Raw genomic sequence first — 14,647 nt, 5'->3', positions numbered from 1 at the left:
TGTTTTTTGGCTGTCTGTCATACTACAAAAACCACACGTATGTTTTCATTTGAACAATAATAATTCATTCTTGATATAATCAAATCCTCTTTAGATTTTAAAATTGAATCTATCAAACCTCATTATTAACTTAAGCATCTAAGGAGTTTTATTAGGTATGCCTTCAACGTAGACTTAAAAGGATCTCGACCAAAGATTCAATGTTCTCGCTTCTAATCGACTTGAGATATTCTTAGGAAAGGATCATGATTGATCTGAGTCACCTTCAAGATTAGACAACCATAATTTATCATAATAGATTAGCATTAAGAGGACCTCATAGAATATTTCAAAGAAATCAAATTAAATCTCATTAGAAAAATTAGGATATGACGAATTTTTCGAATCCTCAGCACTATATCCTCTTCTTCCAATACCCAAATCCACCATGTTTCATCACCCCCATCAATTACTCCACAACCAAATCCTCCTCAGCCAATTATCGTAGTTCTTATAGAAGCCTAGGTCTCATGACAATTCCTATGTTACCATTGATGTAATCGATATGATTCTTGTCCTCTTTCCTAAATAATTTTTATTAATTTTCTCCCATGACTTAATTGTTAGATTTCCTAATATGTTATTATGATTTAAGAAATAAATATTCAAGCTTCTATCTTTCTATGAGATATTTTAGTAAGGTTACTAAAATTCATAAATTAATTAATTATAAAACTAAAATATGTTCTTACTTTTTTTGGGAGAGGGCTCACCTCCCTTATTTAATTTAGTTGAACATGAAATCATGTTAAATTAATAATTTTAATAGATTTTATGAGATTTTATTATTTATTTATTTAATTTTATTTATGTTTACCATGATTCATATGGTTGGTTCAATCTCATTTGACATGATTAGATCCAATTAGTTTTACATTTGGATCAATGATTCTAGACCAATTCAATAAGGACTAGAGGCTATCTCAATTGAGTGGTTCAAGTCAATTCAATCATTCTAGTTATTGTTTAGGTCAATTAAGGGTTGCTAGATTGATACCTCATGCTTTTATAATTTGATGAATTTAAAAATATTAGTCGAAGTTATGATTTAAAAAATAAATAATATTTTTTTTATTTTAAAATTAAGTTAATAATATTGATATGATTATTATTATGTGGCATATGTAAATATTCTTAATAGTCTTATAGCACGCGCGCATACACACATATATATACATATAGCCATGGATACACTGAGCTTTGTCTCTCACAGGCTAATAATAGTATTTTTATCATTTATATAAATGGATAAATATAAATAAATTATTTTGATATATTTTATTGATAGGATGATTTTCTCATGAGGTTAATGGGTCATTATACATGATGACTAGATAATTTCTACATCGTTGTTACGAAAAATATATCCTCACTTAGACAGGTTAGAGATATTACTCTATTTGTTGTTGGGAATACGATATGAATTTTTTCCATTTAGGTAAATATAATATATATTTATATATGCCATTGGAAAAATATATCATTGGGTATTCGATCTACGCTTTTGGTACTTGATAGTTATATATATCATAAAGATATATCACATGAATTAGCACCATTTATTTGATACATGAGTTTCATAATAAATTAATATATTATTATTTTATATTAAATAGTATAATATATATTATAAGCATTAAATATTATTTTTATGATTTTTTAAATGTTCCATGTTTATGACATGATCGGTTACATAATTGCATAGAAGATATACATACAAATAAACATACATGCAAAGAGAGAGAGAGAGAGAGAGAGAGATGAGGAAAGGAGAGTTGCAAGTGTTGCTGGCTCGTGCCAAGGCAATAGCAAGAGATGACTATATAGGTGAGTCATTGGCTGCCACTTCACAAACACAAGCTTCTTCTTTATGTGGTGATTCAGTACTCAGATGAAGTGATCGACCTGAGATCAATTTCCACAGGCAACAGTCCTTATTATGTGGTGATTCAGTACGGGGATCATAAGCTTAAGAGCACAACAGCTCATGGCAATGGTAAGCACAATTCTCTTCAGTAGAAGAGGCTTTGAAATCTTAATTTCCTCTCTAACATGAGACTTTTGTGGGGCAGATAGAGGAAGGGATCCCATCCCGTATGGAATGAGGCATTTAAGTTCCCGGTGTACTCCTCAGCAGTGGACAATCCCATTCAACACAAGATCATTCTCAGAATCATGGACACCTTCCCATATAATGACTTCAATGGAGGCAAGGCAACGTAAGTTCTTGCCTTCATGGGAAACAACAAAGGATCCAACTCTTCTTCCTACCTTGACCTGACGGTGTTTTGTAATGCAGCGTCCATGTGGGAGATTTGATTGCTTTGGGCAAGGAAGAGGGACTTGCACAACTACAAGTAGCCGACCACATCGTTGCTATTGAAGACGATATATGTTGGGGTTTCATAGAAGTTGGTGTGACGTTTAGAACACAGGTATCTAAGGGCAGCAGCATGCAGAAGTTACTCTTAGTACTGTCTCTAAATACATGCAGAGCTACCAAGAACAACCTTTGTTGTATTGCCGTAGGTGGAAGAAAATTGAAGCAGAAGGGTTTTGGCGGATGTGTGATACGTAAATTACGATCGATGTTGTTGTTCTTAGGATGCATTAATCTTTGTCAAGCTTCCAAGAAAACTTGTTGAAGGATTGGAAACAAGCTAGTGATTCTTCTTTAGCTGCTTCCTAATCTAAAGCATGCAAGCCTGTAAAATATATAGTTTGTGAACCTATTTGTTGGATTGCCAGCAAACAATGATATTATCGGTGTCATGAATGTATGATGTTGCGAGTTCATGATGAAGATCGAAGGCATCAGTACATCAGCATGTTGACTTTGACCATGACACTGAGCCACGAGAAAGAACTAATTTGTGTTGACTGCCCTCTGGTCAAATATAATGGGTGGAAACTTCGTTTCTTATAGCATCAAATCTTGGAATTAATAAAACAAGAAGCTTGCTATCAGCAAATATTATTTGGCAATCCCTATAAATATAATACAATATAATCTTTTAATTACCAATCATACCTTTATTCTTGTAACCTCTTAATTCATCAGTTGGAACCTTAGTTGCATCGATGACACTTCCCGTCACTTCATTGTCCGATATCATTAGTATTGTTCATAAACCATTGCTTGTGCTTGATTCTCGATGTCATTCAAGATTATGAGGAGGACAATTAGGAAGAGGCGTGCGAGAAGGATATCATTAGCATCGCTCATTGTTCGTCAGATGACCATGTGACACCATTTGATGTTGCTTGTCATTCATCACTCACGATTAGGAGAAAAAAAAGGAAATGGAAAAATGATAAGAGTATTTACATTAATTTATTGAGGGTTATCATAGAAATATTAAAAATTCTTAAAATAAAATTCTAAATAGCAAAAAGGGCTATCAAATAAGAAAGTCCTAAAAAGTTTGAATATAGTAATATATATATATATAATCGATAATATGTCATTTATCAAAATCTTTTAATGAAATAACTATTTTTGGCTTGGTCCAATCGTCACTCCAAATATCAGAACAAATATAAGAACAAAGAACACAAGGAACCTTCTTTTATGTAAACATTGAACACACGCGACTTCCTCATCTCACCTTTCAATCTTTTTCTTTGATCATTCCCAATCTAATTTCAATCTCAAGCAAAAGTGGAAGGTGAGATGAGGACCAGAATTGGAGTATTATTGCCTGCCAACTTTGACTCATAGCTAACATTGGCATAATAAACATCCCTAAAACGTGGAGAGAGAAAGTTGCTCAAGGCACGGGTTTGCAGTGTCCAATTCAGAATGGCAATTGAATCCTTAAATCTTTATTGGATTCTGATTTGGATAAGAAATAAAACTAAAGGGAAAAAAAATCCTAAAGTGCAAGTTAATATAACTAAAGTAACCTTAGTTAGATAATGGATGGTATGGAGAAGTCAAAATGTAAGATAGGTCGAAGAGGTCAACTAAAGTAACCTATAAATATTTAATACCTTTTTTAAATGTATTAAATATTTATAGAAGGAGAAATCAAATTAACTACTAATTCTTGAAAAAAAATTCTTAGAAAACAATAATACATATTAAATATAATTAATGAAATGTATTTTAGGGCGATTATATAAATCTTATATATTGGGTTATGAAATATATAATGTATTTAAAATTATATATAAAAAAATTAAGGATAACAAAAAAGATTTTTGTCTTCTAAAAGGATTTAAATCCAATCCACATTGGAAATTTATTTCCAGCTACAAAGGTTTCAGTGGTTGAAGACTTGTAAGAGTAGGACTGATGAACAGTCCATATGTTCCCATAGATGGAATCGATGGGATTTTTGTCCTCTTTCCTAAATAAAAAAAATTCCTTAATTTTCTTCACGATTTAATTTTTAGGTTTATAATCTGTGATATGATTTAGAAGATATTTTAGTAGGGATATTAAATAAAATAAAAAAAATAATTATTATGAAAATAAAAATATTTTCTTACCTTTGTGGAGAGGGCCGTCTCCCCTTATTTAAAGGGACTATGTCTTCCTTGTTCCTTGTGAGTTTGGAAGTGAGACTAAAGAGGATCGAAGACATTTTGAATAGAAGTATGTTTTTTTTAATTGAAAGTTTTATTTTTAATTTTAATAATCTTTTATGTGTTTAGATTAAATCCATGTTGTGTTTACATTGAGATATTATTTATTTACAGATTTTGATATCGAATATGATCATATTAATTTAGTTAAATATGAAATTATATTTAACATATATATGGCTATTTTAACATATATATGATCATATTAATTTAGTTGATATCGAATAGGATTGAACAAAGCATCTCATACACCAACAATAGTATTTTAACATATTACTTCTTGCATGCATAAACAAATGAATAAATATAAATGAATAATTATGAGTATTAATAAGGTGATTTCCTTCAAGAATTAAGAATAAATAATTTCTATATCATTATTGAGAATAACATATCCTTATGTCTAAGAGAGTACACAATTGAGTATTCAATGTTTGTCTTTGTTACTTGACACTTACGTATATCATTTAGATGTTTTGTATATTTTTTATCATTTATTCGATACATGAGGTTCATAATAAATTGATATATTATTATTTTATATTAAAATATTCATATAAAAAATATTTACATATATTTTATAAATATTAGATATTATTTTTATGATTTTTTGAATATTTTTACTCAACTCAACATGTATGTTTGTGACATGATCTCTGTCTCTTCCACAGAGGATATACGCACGCAAACACCCAAACATATATATATATATAGAGAGAGAGAGAGAGAGAGAGGGATGAGCACAGGAGAGCTGAAAGTGTTGCTGGTTGATGCCACCGGACTAAAAGGAGCTGACTATGTAGGTGAGTCAATGGCTGCACTTCGGAAACACAACCTTCTTCTTTTGTGGTGATTCAGTACTCGATACAATGATTGACGTGTGATCAATTGTCACAGGCAGTATAAGTCCTTATGTGGTAATTCAGTACAACAATCATGAGCTTAAGAGCAGAACTGCTCATGGTAAGCACGATTCTCTGCAGCAGAAGAGGCTTTGCAATCTCAATTTCCTCTCTAACATGAGGCTTTTGTGGTGCAGATCAAGGTGGGGATCCCGTATGGAATGAGACATTCGCATTCCCGGTGTCCTCCTCACCAGTGGACAATCCCATTCAACACAAGCTCATACTCAGAATCATGGACGCTGACACCTACACAGAAGATGACTTCATTGGACAGGCAACGTAAGCTTTTTTGCCGTCATGGGAAACACCGAAGGATCCAACTCTTCTTCCTACCTTGAACTGACGGTGTATTGTAATGCAGGGTTCATCTGGGAAATGTGATTGCTTTGGGCACGGAAGAGGGGTTTGCAGAACTAGAACCAGCCAAGTACAGGGTTGTTCTTGAAGATGAGAGTTACTGTGGTGAGATAGAAGTTGGTGTCAGGTTTACAACACAGGTAAGCAGCAGCATGCAAGAGTTACTCTTCGTACTATCTATCTCTAAATACATGCAGAGCTAACAAGAACAACCTTTGTTGTATTGCCGTAGGTGGAAGAAAATTGAAGCAGAAGGGTTTTGGCGGATGTTGATACGTAAATTGCGATCGATGTTGTTGTTCTTAGGGTGCTTTAATCTTTGTCAAGTTTCCAAGAAAACTTGTTGAAGGATTGGAAACAAGCTAGTGATTTGATTCTTCTTTAGCTGCTTCCTAATCTAAAGCATGCAAGACTGTGCAATATATAGTTTGTGAACCTCTCTGTTGGATTGCCTGCAAACAATGATATTATAGGTGTAATGAACGTATGATGTTGCGAGTTCATGATGAAGATGGATGACATCAGTACATCAGCATGTTGACTTTGACCATGACACTGAGCCAGGAGAAAGTACTACTTTGTGCTGACTGCCCTCTGGTCAAATGGCCACGTGATGATGCTAGTAGAGTCTCCTACTATCTTTCTTGTAGGTAGAAACCTCCTTTCTCAATAGCAACAAATCATGGAATTAATAAAACAAGATGATTGCTATTAGCAAACCTCATTTTGCTATATATATATATATATATAAACCATGATTAGTTTGACTTAGATTGGTATTTTAAATATTACATCTTACATGATATGTAGTCAACTTTTGAGATTGATCCATAAACTTATGTTCTTCAATTGAATTGGTGTTGAACTGACGTGCTAAATGATGATAAGGAGTCATCATCATTTACGATTGGTCAGAGCGTCTCCTTCGTCCTGGTGAATGCTCGATCCTGTCGTTTCCATCCGTTGGCTTGTCTCCATAAAGAGTTGAGCAGCATAATTGATCTTGTCATTGCTATCTGTTGACTTGGTCTTCGTGAAGACTTCAGCAGGAGACTGAGTCTTGAGGATGGAGTTCGAATTCGCTTTTGAAACTTCAAATTAATTAAAAGGTTATAGTCAGATTAGAGAGTTACGAGTTGTTGGAATCTTGTCAGTCTGAAATTATATTGAAATAAGAGCAGCAATTGAAGAGAAGACCTCCATGCGTGTTGCAATGGTCAGCTGGTACTCTTTCTGCGTTTCCATCGACGACAGGATCAACGTTTGACTCCTTCTTCCAAAGAAGATCTATATATACGCCGAGGAAGAGGAGGAGAGACACAAAACCAAACAGACCAACATAGATACAAACAGAGAGAGATGAGCAAAGGAGAGTTGGAGGTGTTGCTGGTTGATGCCAAGGGACTAGCAGGAGCTGACGTTATAGGTGAGTCATCGGTGGCTGCACTTCACAAACACAAGCTACTTCCTTTGCCTCCTCTTTCAAACTCGATCCGGTGATTGACATGAGATTGATTTCCACAGGGAAGATAGATCCTTATGTGGTGATTCAGTACAGGGATCAAGAGCGCAAGAGCAGAATTGCTCGAAGTAAGCACCGATCACCCAAACTGAGCAGAATTTTATGTACATATATGGCATCAAGCTGTTAATTTTCCGTGTGTGTCATTTCTGATGGATCTCAGAGGAAGAGACTTTGCCTCATCGTCATCACCATCTTTCTTCTCTAATTGTTGGTGCAGATCAAGGAAGGAACCCTATCTGGAATCAGACATTAAAGTTCCCAGTGTACTCCTCAGCAATCAACAATCCCATTCAACACAAGCTCACACTCAGAATCATGGACTATGACACCGTCACAGCTGACGACTTCATTGGACACGCAACGTAAGTTTTTGCTTTCATGGGAAACAACAAAAGCTTGAGCTCCTCAACGCGATTCCCTCGAACTGATGGTGCTCTGTAATTGATGTAGGATTCATGTGGGGGAAGTGATTGCTTCGGGGATGGAGAAGGGGATTGCAGAACTACCACCAACCAAGTACAGGGTTGTCCTCGAAGATAAGCGTTATCATGGTGCGATAAGAGTTGGTGTCACGTTTAGAACGATGGTAAGCTGCATGCCAAACTCTTGATGTGTCTCTAATAAACACATGCAGAGCTAACAAGAACAAGCTTTGTTGTATTGCCACAGGTGGAAGAAGATTGAAGCAGAAGGGCTTTGGGCCGATGGAGATGCGACCTATAGGATTAGGGATGTAGATTATGTTGTTGTTCTTAGGATCATTCTTTGTAGAAACATGCACTCTGTAATCAAGAGTTTATTAACCTATTAGTTGGATTATTGTCTGTAAAAAGCAATTAGCACTCTGTAATCAAAATCAAACCAGCATGTTTATCTGATTTAATGGATGTCTTTCATCTTGATCAAGTTCTTCTTCCAAAAGTTAGGGAGTCCAATGATCATATCAAATCACAAAAGCTTTATTACATATTTATTTATTATTATTATTATACGATACAGACAATTTTGGGATCCACCCATCAACAAAAATAGTACTAAGACAGGAAATGATCCATGTCGATGATCCCAAATAATTGGGATATTAAGATATTGTTTCTTCTATTCTCAACATATTTTAGTAAAAGGAAAGCTGTCTTTTTTTCTCCATCAATACCGACTCCGAGAGTCAACATTATGAGATGCTTGAATTGGAGGCAAAAATGAAGGATGCATTTAGTGCATGACAATTGCTTTTATGTGGACTTTTCATGAATATGATTCACTTTTAGCTAGCATATAATTTTCAATCAAACTTCAAACCTACCATACACTCCATTATCTGTACCTTGGGATGCCTTTGTGAAGTGAATTGGGTCAAACATCCCTCTCTCTCTTTGGAACACAAAGAAGGAAGCACAAAAAGGAGAAACAGGAGAAGAAGAAGAACTTCACTACCTACTCCCCCAATTCACCTACAATTTTAGATTTCCTCTCCATCTGTGCAGTGACAGGACATCAAAGGACAACATGCATGTCGACTGTAGAGGGTGATCGCTTGATATCTAAGAATGATGGTTGTATGCTTGTATCGCACTTTTGCATGGAGAACATACCGTCAATCTTTTTCTGATAATTTTCATGGTGGTAGTTCGAAGGAGAAGGCCAATCAAAGATAATGGTATATGTGTCTCCTTTGCCTACAATCTAAAGCTAACCTCATTCACCAAACATGTCATAAAACATATAAATACATCTCTCTACTTCTCGTGGAACCATAAATCTTACCATTTCTCTCTTGTATCGCCACAGATACAGGGATGGCTTCCTCAGTTCTCATGGGAGCCTTGTTCTTGTCATCCATGGTTGTGTTTGCGTTTCCAGATGATGCACGAGCCGAGCACGCTGGCACGACCAGGCACTACAGCTTCGACGTGAGTTCTTCTTCATTGCCTACCTGAAAGTTAGATGTGTAATCCGATGCATGCGCACATTGCAGTGGAACTTCCATCGTTGTTGAACTAATGAGAGCCTGGTTTGCAGATACGAATGGCAAATGTGAGCAGGCTCTGCGCCACAAAGAGCATCTTGACCGTCAACGGGGAGTTCCCGGGGCCGAGGATCGTGGCCAGAGAAGGCGACCGCGTCGTCGTCAAGGTGTCCAACCATGTACCGCACAACGTCACCATTCATTGGTACGTATGGTGTCCTTGATCATGTTTAGTAGTTGGCACCGGGTTGCGAAATGGACGGCAGCTGATGCTTTGAGGACAGGCATGGCGTCCGGCAGCTGCGGAGCGGGTGGGCGGACGGGCCGGCGTACGTGACCCAGTGCCCGATTCAGACAGGGCACAACTACGTCTACAACTTCACGGTGGTGGGACAGAGAGGGACCCTCTTCTGGCACGCCCACGTTTCATGGCTGAGGGCCACCCTCTACGGCCCGATCATCATCCTCCCCAAGCATGGCGTTCCCTACCCGTTCGCCAAACCCTACAAAGAAGTCCCCATCATCTTCGGTGCCGACCTTTTCTCTTGTTGCACCGGTTGGCGTTGTCTTCACTTTGATGTAAACTTGGCCGCGGCTTGTTGTGGATGCAGGTGAGTGGTGGAAGGCTGACACAGAGGCCATCATCAGCCAGGCACTTCAGACAGGCGGCGGCCCTAATGTTTCAGATGCCTACACGATCAATGGCCTCCCAGGTCCCCTGTACAACTGTTCGGCTAAAGGTACAGCTGCGAAGGCGAACCGAGATTTGCCTGCGTCCAAAGAGTTGCGCGTGCTGACAACATGGACGTTTCGTCATTGCAGATACATTCAAGCTCAAGGTGAAGCCAGGAAAGACGTACCTCCTGCGCCTGATCAACGCTGCTGTCAATGACGAGCTCTTCTTCAGTATCGCCAACCATTCTGTCACCGTCATCGAAGTCGATGCCGTCTACGTGAAGCCCTTCGACGCCGAGACTATCGTGATATCACCGGGCCAGACGACCAACGTCCTCCTCCATGCCAAGCCTACTTACCCCAGCGCCACCTTCTTCATGATGGCCAGGCCTTACGCCACTGGATCCGGCACGTTCGACAACTCCACGGTCGCCGCCGTGCTCGAGTACCGAAAGCCCTACAGTTCATCCGCCGCCGGCTTTGACAAGAACCTCCCGCTCTACAAGCCGACCCTTCCAGCATTCAATGACACTTCTTCCGCCGCAAACTTCACCGGCAAGTTACGTAGTCTGGCAACAGCTCTGTTTCCGGCGAACGTGCCGCAAACCGTGGACCGACGCTTCTTCTTCACGGTTGGGCTCGGGACGAGACCGTGCCCGAAGAACCAGACGTGCCAAGGGCCCAACGGCACCATGTTCGCCGCCGCCGTCAACAACATCTCGTTCGTGTCGCCCACGACGGCTCTCCTCCAGGCACACTTCACCGGGAAGTCCAGCGGCGTCTACACCCCGGACTTCCCTGTCGTCCCCCTGATGCCGTTCAACTACACCGGAGCTCCGCCGAACAACACGATGGTGAGCAATGGGACCAAGTTGGTGGTGCTTCCGTTCAACACCAGCGTCGAGTTGGTGATGCAGGACACCAGCGTTCTAGGGGCGGAGAGCCACCCGCTACACCTCCATGGCTACAACTTCTTCGTCGTCGGGCAAGGGTTCGGCAACTACGATCCAGTGAACGACCCCGCCAAGTTTAACCTGGTGGATCCGGTGGAGAGGAACACCATCGGCGTTACGGCCGGCGGTTGGGTGGCCATCAGATTCTTGGCCGACAATCCAGGTCTGTGTTTACCAGAATGCATGTTCTCTTGATCGAATTGGTACGCGACATTGCTCGGTGTCTCACCTGATTGCTTTGGCTTCTCATCACCTGCAGGTGTGTGGTTCATGCACTGTCACATTGAGGCTCACATGAGTTGGGGGTTGAGGATGGCATGGCTGGTCTTGAATGGAAGACTGCCGAACCAGACACTGCCACCTCCACCGTCGGATCTTCCCAAATGCTAATCTTGGCGGATCGGCCGTTTGACTAACTTGGGTGCTCTTGATCGACATCTTATGATTTCTTTTTGTTGTGCTGTCATTTTTGTGAGAAGATGAAATGTTTTCTTCGTTGACTGGGGCCATCGTTGACTCAGTTTCATATTGTATAAATAATATGGCGAATTGGTGATCCTCATTCGTCATATATTTTTCACTTAATTCAATTAATAAAAGTTAATTTATCCCACCTTTGGCTAATTTATTAGATAATAACATTTGTTTCTAACAATAAATTCAATTACTCTTGATGTTTGACACATTGTTGGATTGACAATCGAGGAGATGGACCCAACCTGTTTGTTCCCTTTTGGTTGTCTCTAGGGCTCAGAGGGCAGTCTAAGATCTCTGTTGGTTGGTAGAGATCTGTATGTACAATGTGCCCATCCATATCCTCGGTTCTCGACTAATGGGGCACGTCCTTCTTATTCCATAGAAGAGTGCATTTGACCTTATTTTCACATGTGTTTATATTATCTTCTATCGAAGGATTATTATAGTAAATAATTATCTTTAATATTCTGATTTTTATATTTTTAAAAGTTATATTGATATCTCATTAGTTACGAAATTGAAATATCTAAGTTCATTTACTCTAACATTGTTAGTTTTATCGATACATGAAAACAAAAGTCAAAAAGATAACTTTAATGTTTCGGTTGGTGATGATGAATGATATCGATGATGACAAATAATGACGTTGCTAAGGCTCGGGTAGCTATTGTAGATGAGAAGAGGAATGATGAGAGATGAGAGTTGCTCAGCAACTATATTGACGACGAGCACAATAGTATACTCAGCGTCATATTTTTTTACAATCATCGGATACATCTGTTGGGAGTTCGATAATCGCTCACTTGCCAACCTTCCAATGCTTCCCTTCTTAGTCGATGACAACCACGGTGAATAGAACTCCTCCTTCGACAAGCCTCCCATCCCCCTTTTTCATGTCAATGTCGGAATTGAAATGACAACTGAGAGAGCGACAAGAGCTTCGACGACCTTGACTTTGAATCAAGCGATCTGCTCAATGGGTCAACGACAAGATGAGCACCATTTTCATTGTAGACGCCTCAATGACCACCACTATCTTCATCAACACCAACATAGTTGCTGAATGACAAAAGATTTACTGATGTAAAATACTTATTTTGTTGCTTGACAACTACATCGACACTGATGTAAATATAGAGTAGTGTCGCTCATCAACTATGTCAACATCGATGCAAATGCAGTGTAATGCCGCTCAACAACTGCATTAGTGTTGACGTAGATGGTGGTGATCGTTATGGTGTCGACATAAATGTCTAGTAGCGAAAGGGTCGGTCGACATTTATATCGATAGCTCTTTCACCACTTGACAAGCGTTGGTGTCGACACAGATGATGGTGGCTAATGCGGTGTCTATAATGAAGATGATGGTCACCTCGTCGATGACTCGTTGGGTGGATCGCTCCCCCCACTATCACATCAATTCCGATATAAACATGAAAAAAGGGAGATGGGGTCTCATCGGAGGGGTTATATTTATCGTGATTGCCATCGATTGGGAAGGGAAGCTTTGGAAGGCTAGTAGGCGAGTGGTTATCGAGCTCTCGATGGACGTATCTTACAATGATAGAAAAATATGGGTCCCGAAATTCGACGTTAAGTAAGTCATCATACCTATCGTTGATGCAATTGTCAAGCGGCCTTCAGTTTTTGTTGTCACTCTGATCATCCACAACAACCACTCTCAGCTCCCAACGATATCGTTGTTTGCCACTATCGACGTCGTCCGTCACTAACATAAACGTTAAAATTATTTTTTATTTATATATTTTTTATTATTATTTTTGTTAGTAAAATCGATGGTGTTAGGATAAATAAATCAAAATATTTTACTTTCATAATTAATTATAAAAGGAGTAAATATAATTTTTTAAAATAAAAAAAATTAAATACTAAGATAACTAATAATTAGTCATCTATCGGGAGAACACTCAGCCGACACGATACAACCCACCAACGTCCCACTGACCACACCGACCGACCTAGCGTATCCCTCAGCGACCAGCGGGCCCCACGCCTGTCTTCCCGGTTCGAGCCTTCCTCCGCTTCGCTGACATGGCACCCACCATGTCTGAAAGTAAGATGACTTCATTAAACAAGCAGAAACTTTTTTCCACCCTTATCTACCCATACCCGATCATTAAGTGGACGGCAAGAGTCCCACCCGGTCCCAGAAGAAGGGGAAGGGTGACTCAATGGGCGGTAGTACGTGGCTCGGAGAACATTCTAAACCTGCTACGATTTCAAGTAGAAACCGCGAGTTAAGCGGTAATTTTCCCGCCTTCCTGCCGATCCAATTCCCGCCCGACCTATCATTTCATTATTCGTTTCTCCGAGTTGATTCGTTTCCCACTCGGTTGGCTTCCATCGCACGCCACGACGCCGTTCTCTTTTCTTTCCCTATAAAACTCCCTCCCCTCTTAACCCTTGTTTGAAAACTTCTCGCCCTTCTCCTTCATTCGATTGCAAGAGAGAGAGAGAGAGAGAGAGAGAGTGGTGGATGAAGACGATGAAAATGGAGCGGCAAGAGGGTCGGATCCCGGTGGGGACTCGCTTCCCCCCGCCGCTCAAAAAGGTCCCTGCCGCGGTGTCCGGCAAGAGGAGAGCCCCGCCCAAGAATGGGTACTTCCACCCGCCCGATCTCGAAGCCCTCTTCGCCCTCTCTCCCAGGAGAGCACCTTGCCCTTGAATTCTGCCCCTGCATCGCCCAAGAAGAGACCCCCTACCGCGGCGTGCTACAAAAGCAAGCGCAGAGCTCCGGCCGAGAACGGGCGAATCCACTCGCCCGGTCTCGACTCTCTCTATGCAACGACGCTACGGAGGAAGTCCTGCGCTTGAACTAGGTGGAGATGGTGACAAATTTTGGATAATGGATGCCACTGTCGTGCTGTGTCAGGTTCGGTGGCTAGCATTAGGGTTTCTCATCCCGTGCAGGCGTTGATAGAAACCCTCGTCAGTAATTCTAGTGATTTTGGTGCTTGGTTATCGTCTTTTGTTATCCTATAATAGCTTTAGTGACATATGCAGTATTTACTTATTTCTGAAGAAGAAAGATGTTGGTTTGTGACTTCATATTTCTTGATGTTCCTTGAATGATGCAGCGTTGAAGACATGCTGATTGCAGTCACTATTACTCATCATAACCCATGGAGACTGATGAGAA

General features: G+C 39.8%; 3 protein-coding genes across 4 annotated transcripts; all 3 read left to right on the top strand.

Annotated features, from left to right (window-relative positions):
* Positions 1 to 5,365: 5,365 nt before the first annotated feature.
* Positions 5,366 to 6,257, top strand: LOC135640738 (elicitor-responsive protein 1-like). The gene is made up of 5 exons (XM_065155452.1): positions 5,366 to 5,432; positions 5,527 to 5,592; positions 5,669 to 5,813; positions 5,896 to 6,031; positions 6,198 to 6,257. The coding sequence occupies exons 1-5, from the start codon at positions 5,366 to 5,368 to the stop codon at positions 6,255 to 6,257; spliced, it is 474 nt and encodes a 157-aa protein (XP_065011524.1).
* Positions 6,258 to 7,218: 961 nt separating this feature from the next.
* LOC135581891 (elicitor-responsive protein 1-like) lies at positions 7,219 to 8,310 on the top strand. Of its 2 annotated transcripts, XM_065154574.1 has the most exons (5): positions 7,219 to 7,317; positions 7,416 to 7,481; positions 7,634 to 7,778; positions 7,867 to 8,002; positions 8,086 to 8,310. In XM_065154574.1, the coding sequence occupies exons 1-5, from the start codon at positions 7,251 to 7,253 to the stop codon at positions 8,098 to 8,100; spliced, it is 429 nt and encodes a 142-aa protein (XP_065010646.1). In that variant the 5' UTR covers positions 7,219 to 7,250; the 3' UTR covers positions 8,101 to 8,310. The 2 variants fall into 2 exon arrangements, with proteins under 2 accessions (XP_065010646.1, XP_065010645.1); XM_065154573.1 differs by lacking the exon at positions 8,086 to 8,310 and having other exon boundaries at positions 7,867 to 8,078.
* Positions 8,311 to 9,166: 856 nt separating this feature from the next.
* On the top strand, positions 9,167 to 11,602 carry LOC103986995 (laccase-4). The gene is made up of 6 exons (XM_009405166.3): positions 9,167 to 9,326; positions 9,436 to 9,587; positions 9,667 to 9,911; positions 9,994 to 10,122; positions 10,205 to 11,173; positions 11,270 to 11,602. The coding sequence occupies exons 1-6, from the start codon at positions 9,213 to 9,215 to the stop codon at positions 11,398 to 11,400; spliced, it is 1,740 nt and encodes a 579-aa protein (XP_009403441.2). The 5' UTR covers positions 9,167 to 9,212; the 3' UTR covers positions 11,401 to 11,602.
* The last annotated feature ends 3,045 nt before the right edge of the window (positions 11,603 to 14,647 follow it).

Source organism: Musa acuminata, chromosome BXJ3-6, assembly GCF_036884655.1.
Source record: "Musa acuminata AAA Group cultivar baxijiao chromosome BXJ3-6, Cavendish_Baxijiao_AAA, whole genome shotgun sequence".
In the NCBI taxonomy this organism is placed as follows: domain Eukaryota; kingdom Viridiplantae; phylum Streptophyta; class Magnoliopsida; order Zingiberales; family Musaceae; genus Musa; species Musa acuminata.
The sequence above is the reverse complement of the archived record's forward strand: the minus strand, read 5'-3'. Positions and strand labels throughout refer to the sequence as shown.

Bases quoted from the DNA above. Each gene is read 5' to 3' on its own strand.
- LOC135640738 (XM_065155452.1), top strand. From the start codon at position 5,366: ATGAGCACAGGAGAGCTGAAAGTGTTGCTGGTTGATGCCACCGGACTA. The intron at 5,433-5,526 runs GTGAGTCAATGG...CAATTGTCACAG, and splicing joins AAAAGGAGCTGACTATGTAG to GCAGTATAAGTCCTTATGTG. The intron at 5,593-5,668 runs GTAAGCACGATT...TTTGTGGTGCAG, and splicing joins TAAGAGCAGAACTGCTCATG to ATCAAGGTGGGGATCCCGTA.
- LOC135581891 (XM_065154573.1), top strand. From the start codon at position 7,251: ATGAGCAAAGGAGAGTTGGAGGTGTTGCTGGTTGATGCCAAGGGACTA. The intron at 7,482-7,633 runs GTAAGCACCGAT...TTGTTGGTGCAG, and splicing joins CAAGAGCAGAATTGCTCGAA to ATCAAGGAAGGAACCCTATC. The intron at 7,779-7,866 runs GTAAGTTTTTGC...TAATTGATGTAG, and splicing joins GACTTCATTGGACACGCAAC to GATTCATGTGGGGGAAGTGA.
- LOC103986995 (XM_009405166.3), top strand. From the start codon at position 9,213: ATGGCTTCCTCAGTTCTCATGGGAGCCTTGTTCTTGTCATCCATGGTT. The intron at 9,588-9,666 runs GTACGTATGGTG...CTTTGAGGACAG, and splicing joins CACAACGTCACCATTCATTG to GCATGGCGTCCGGCAGCTGC. The intron at 10,123-10,204 runs GTACAGCTGCGA...TCGTCATTGCAG, and splicing joins GTACAACTGTTCGGCTAAAG to ATACATTCAAGCTCAAGGTG.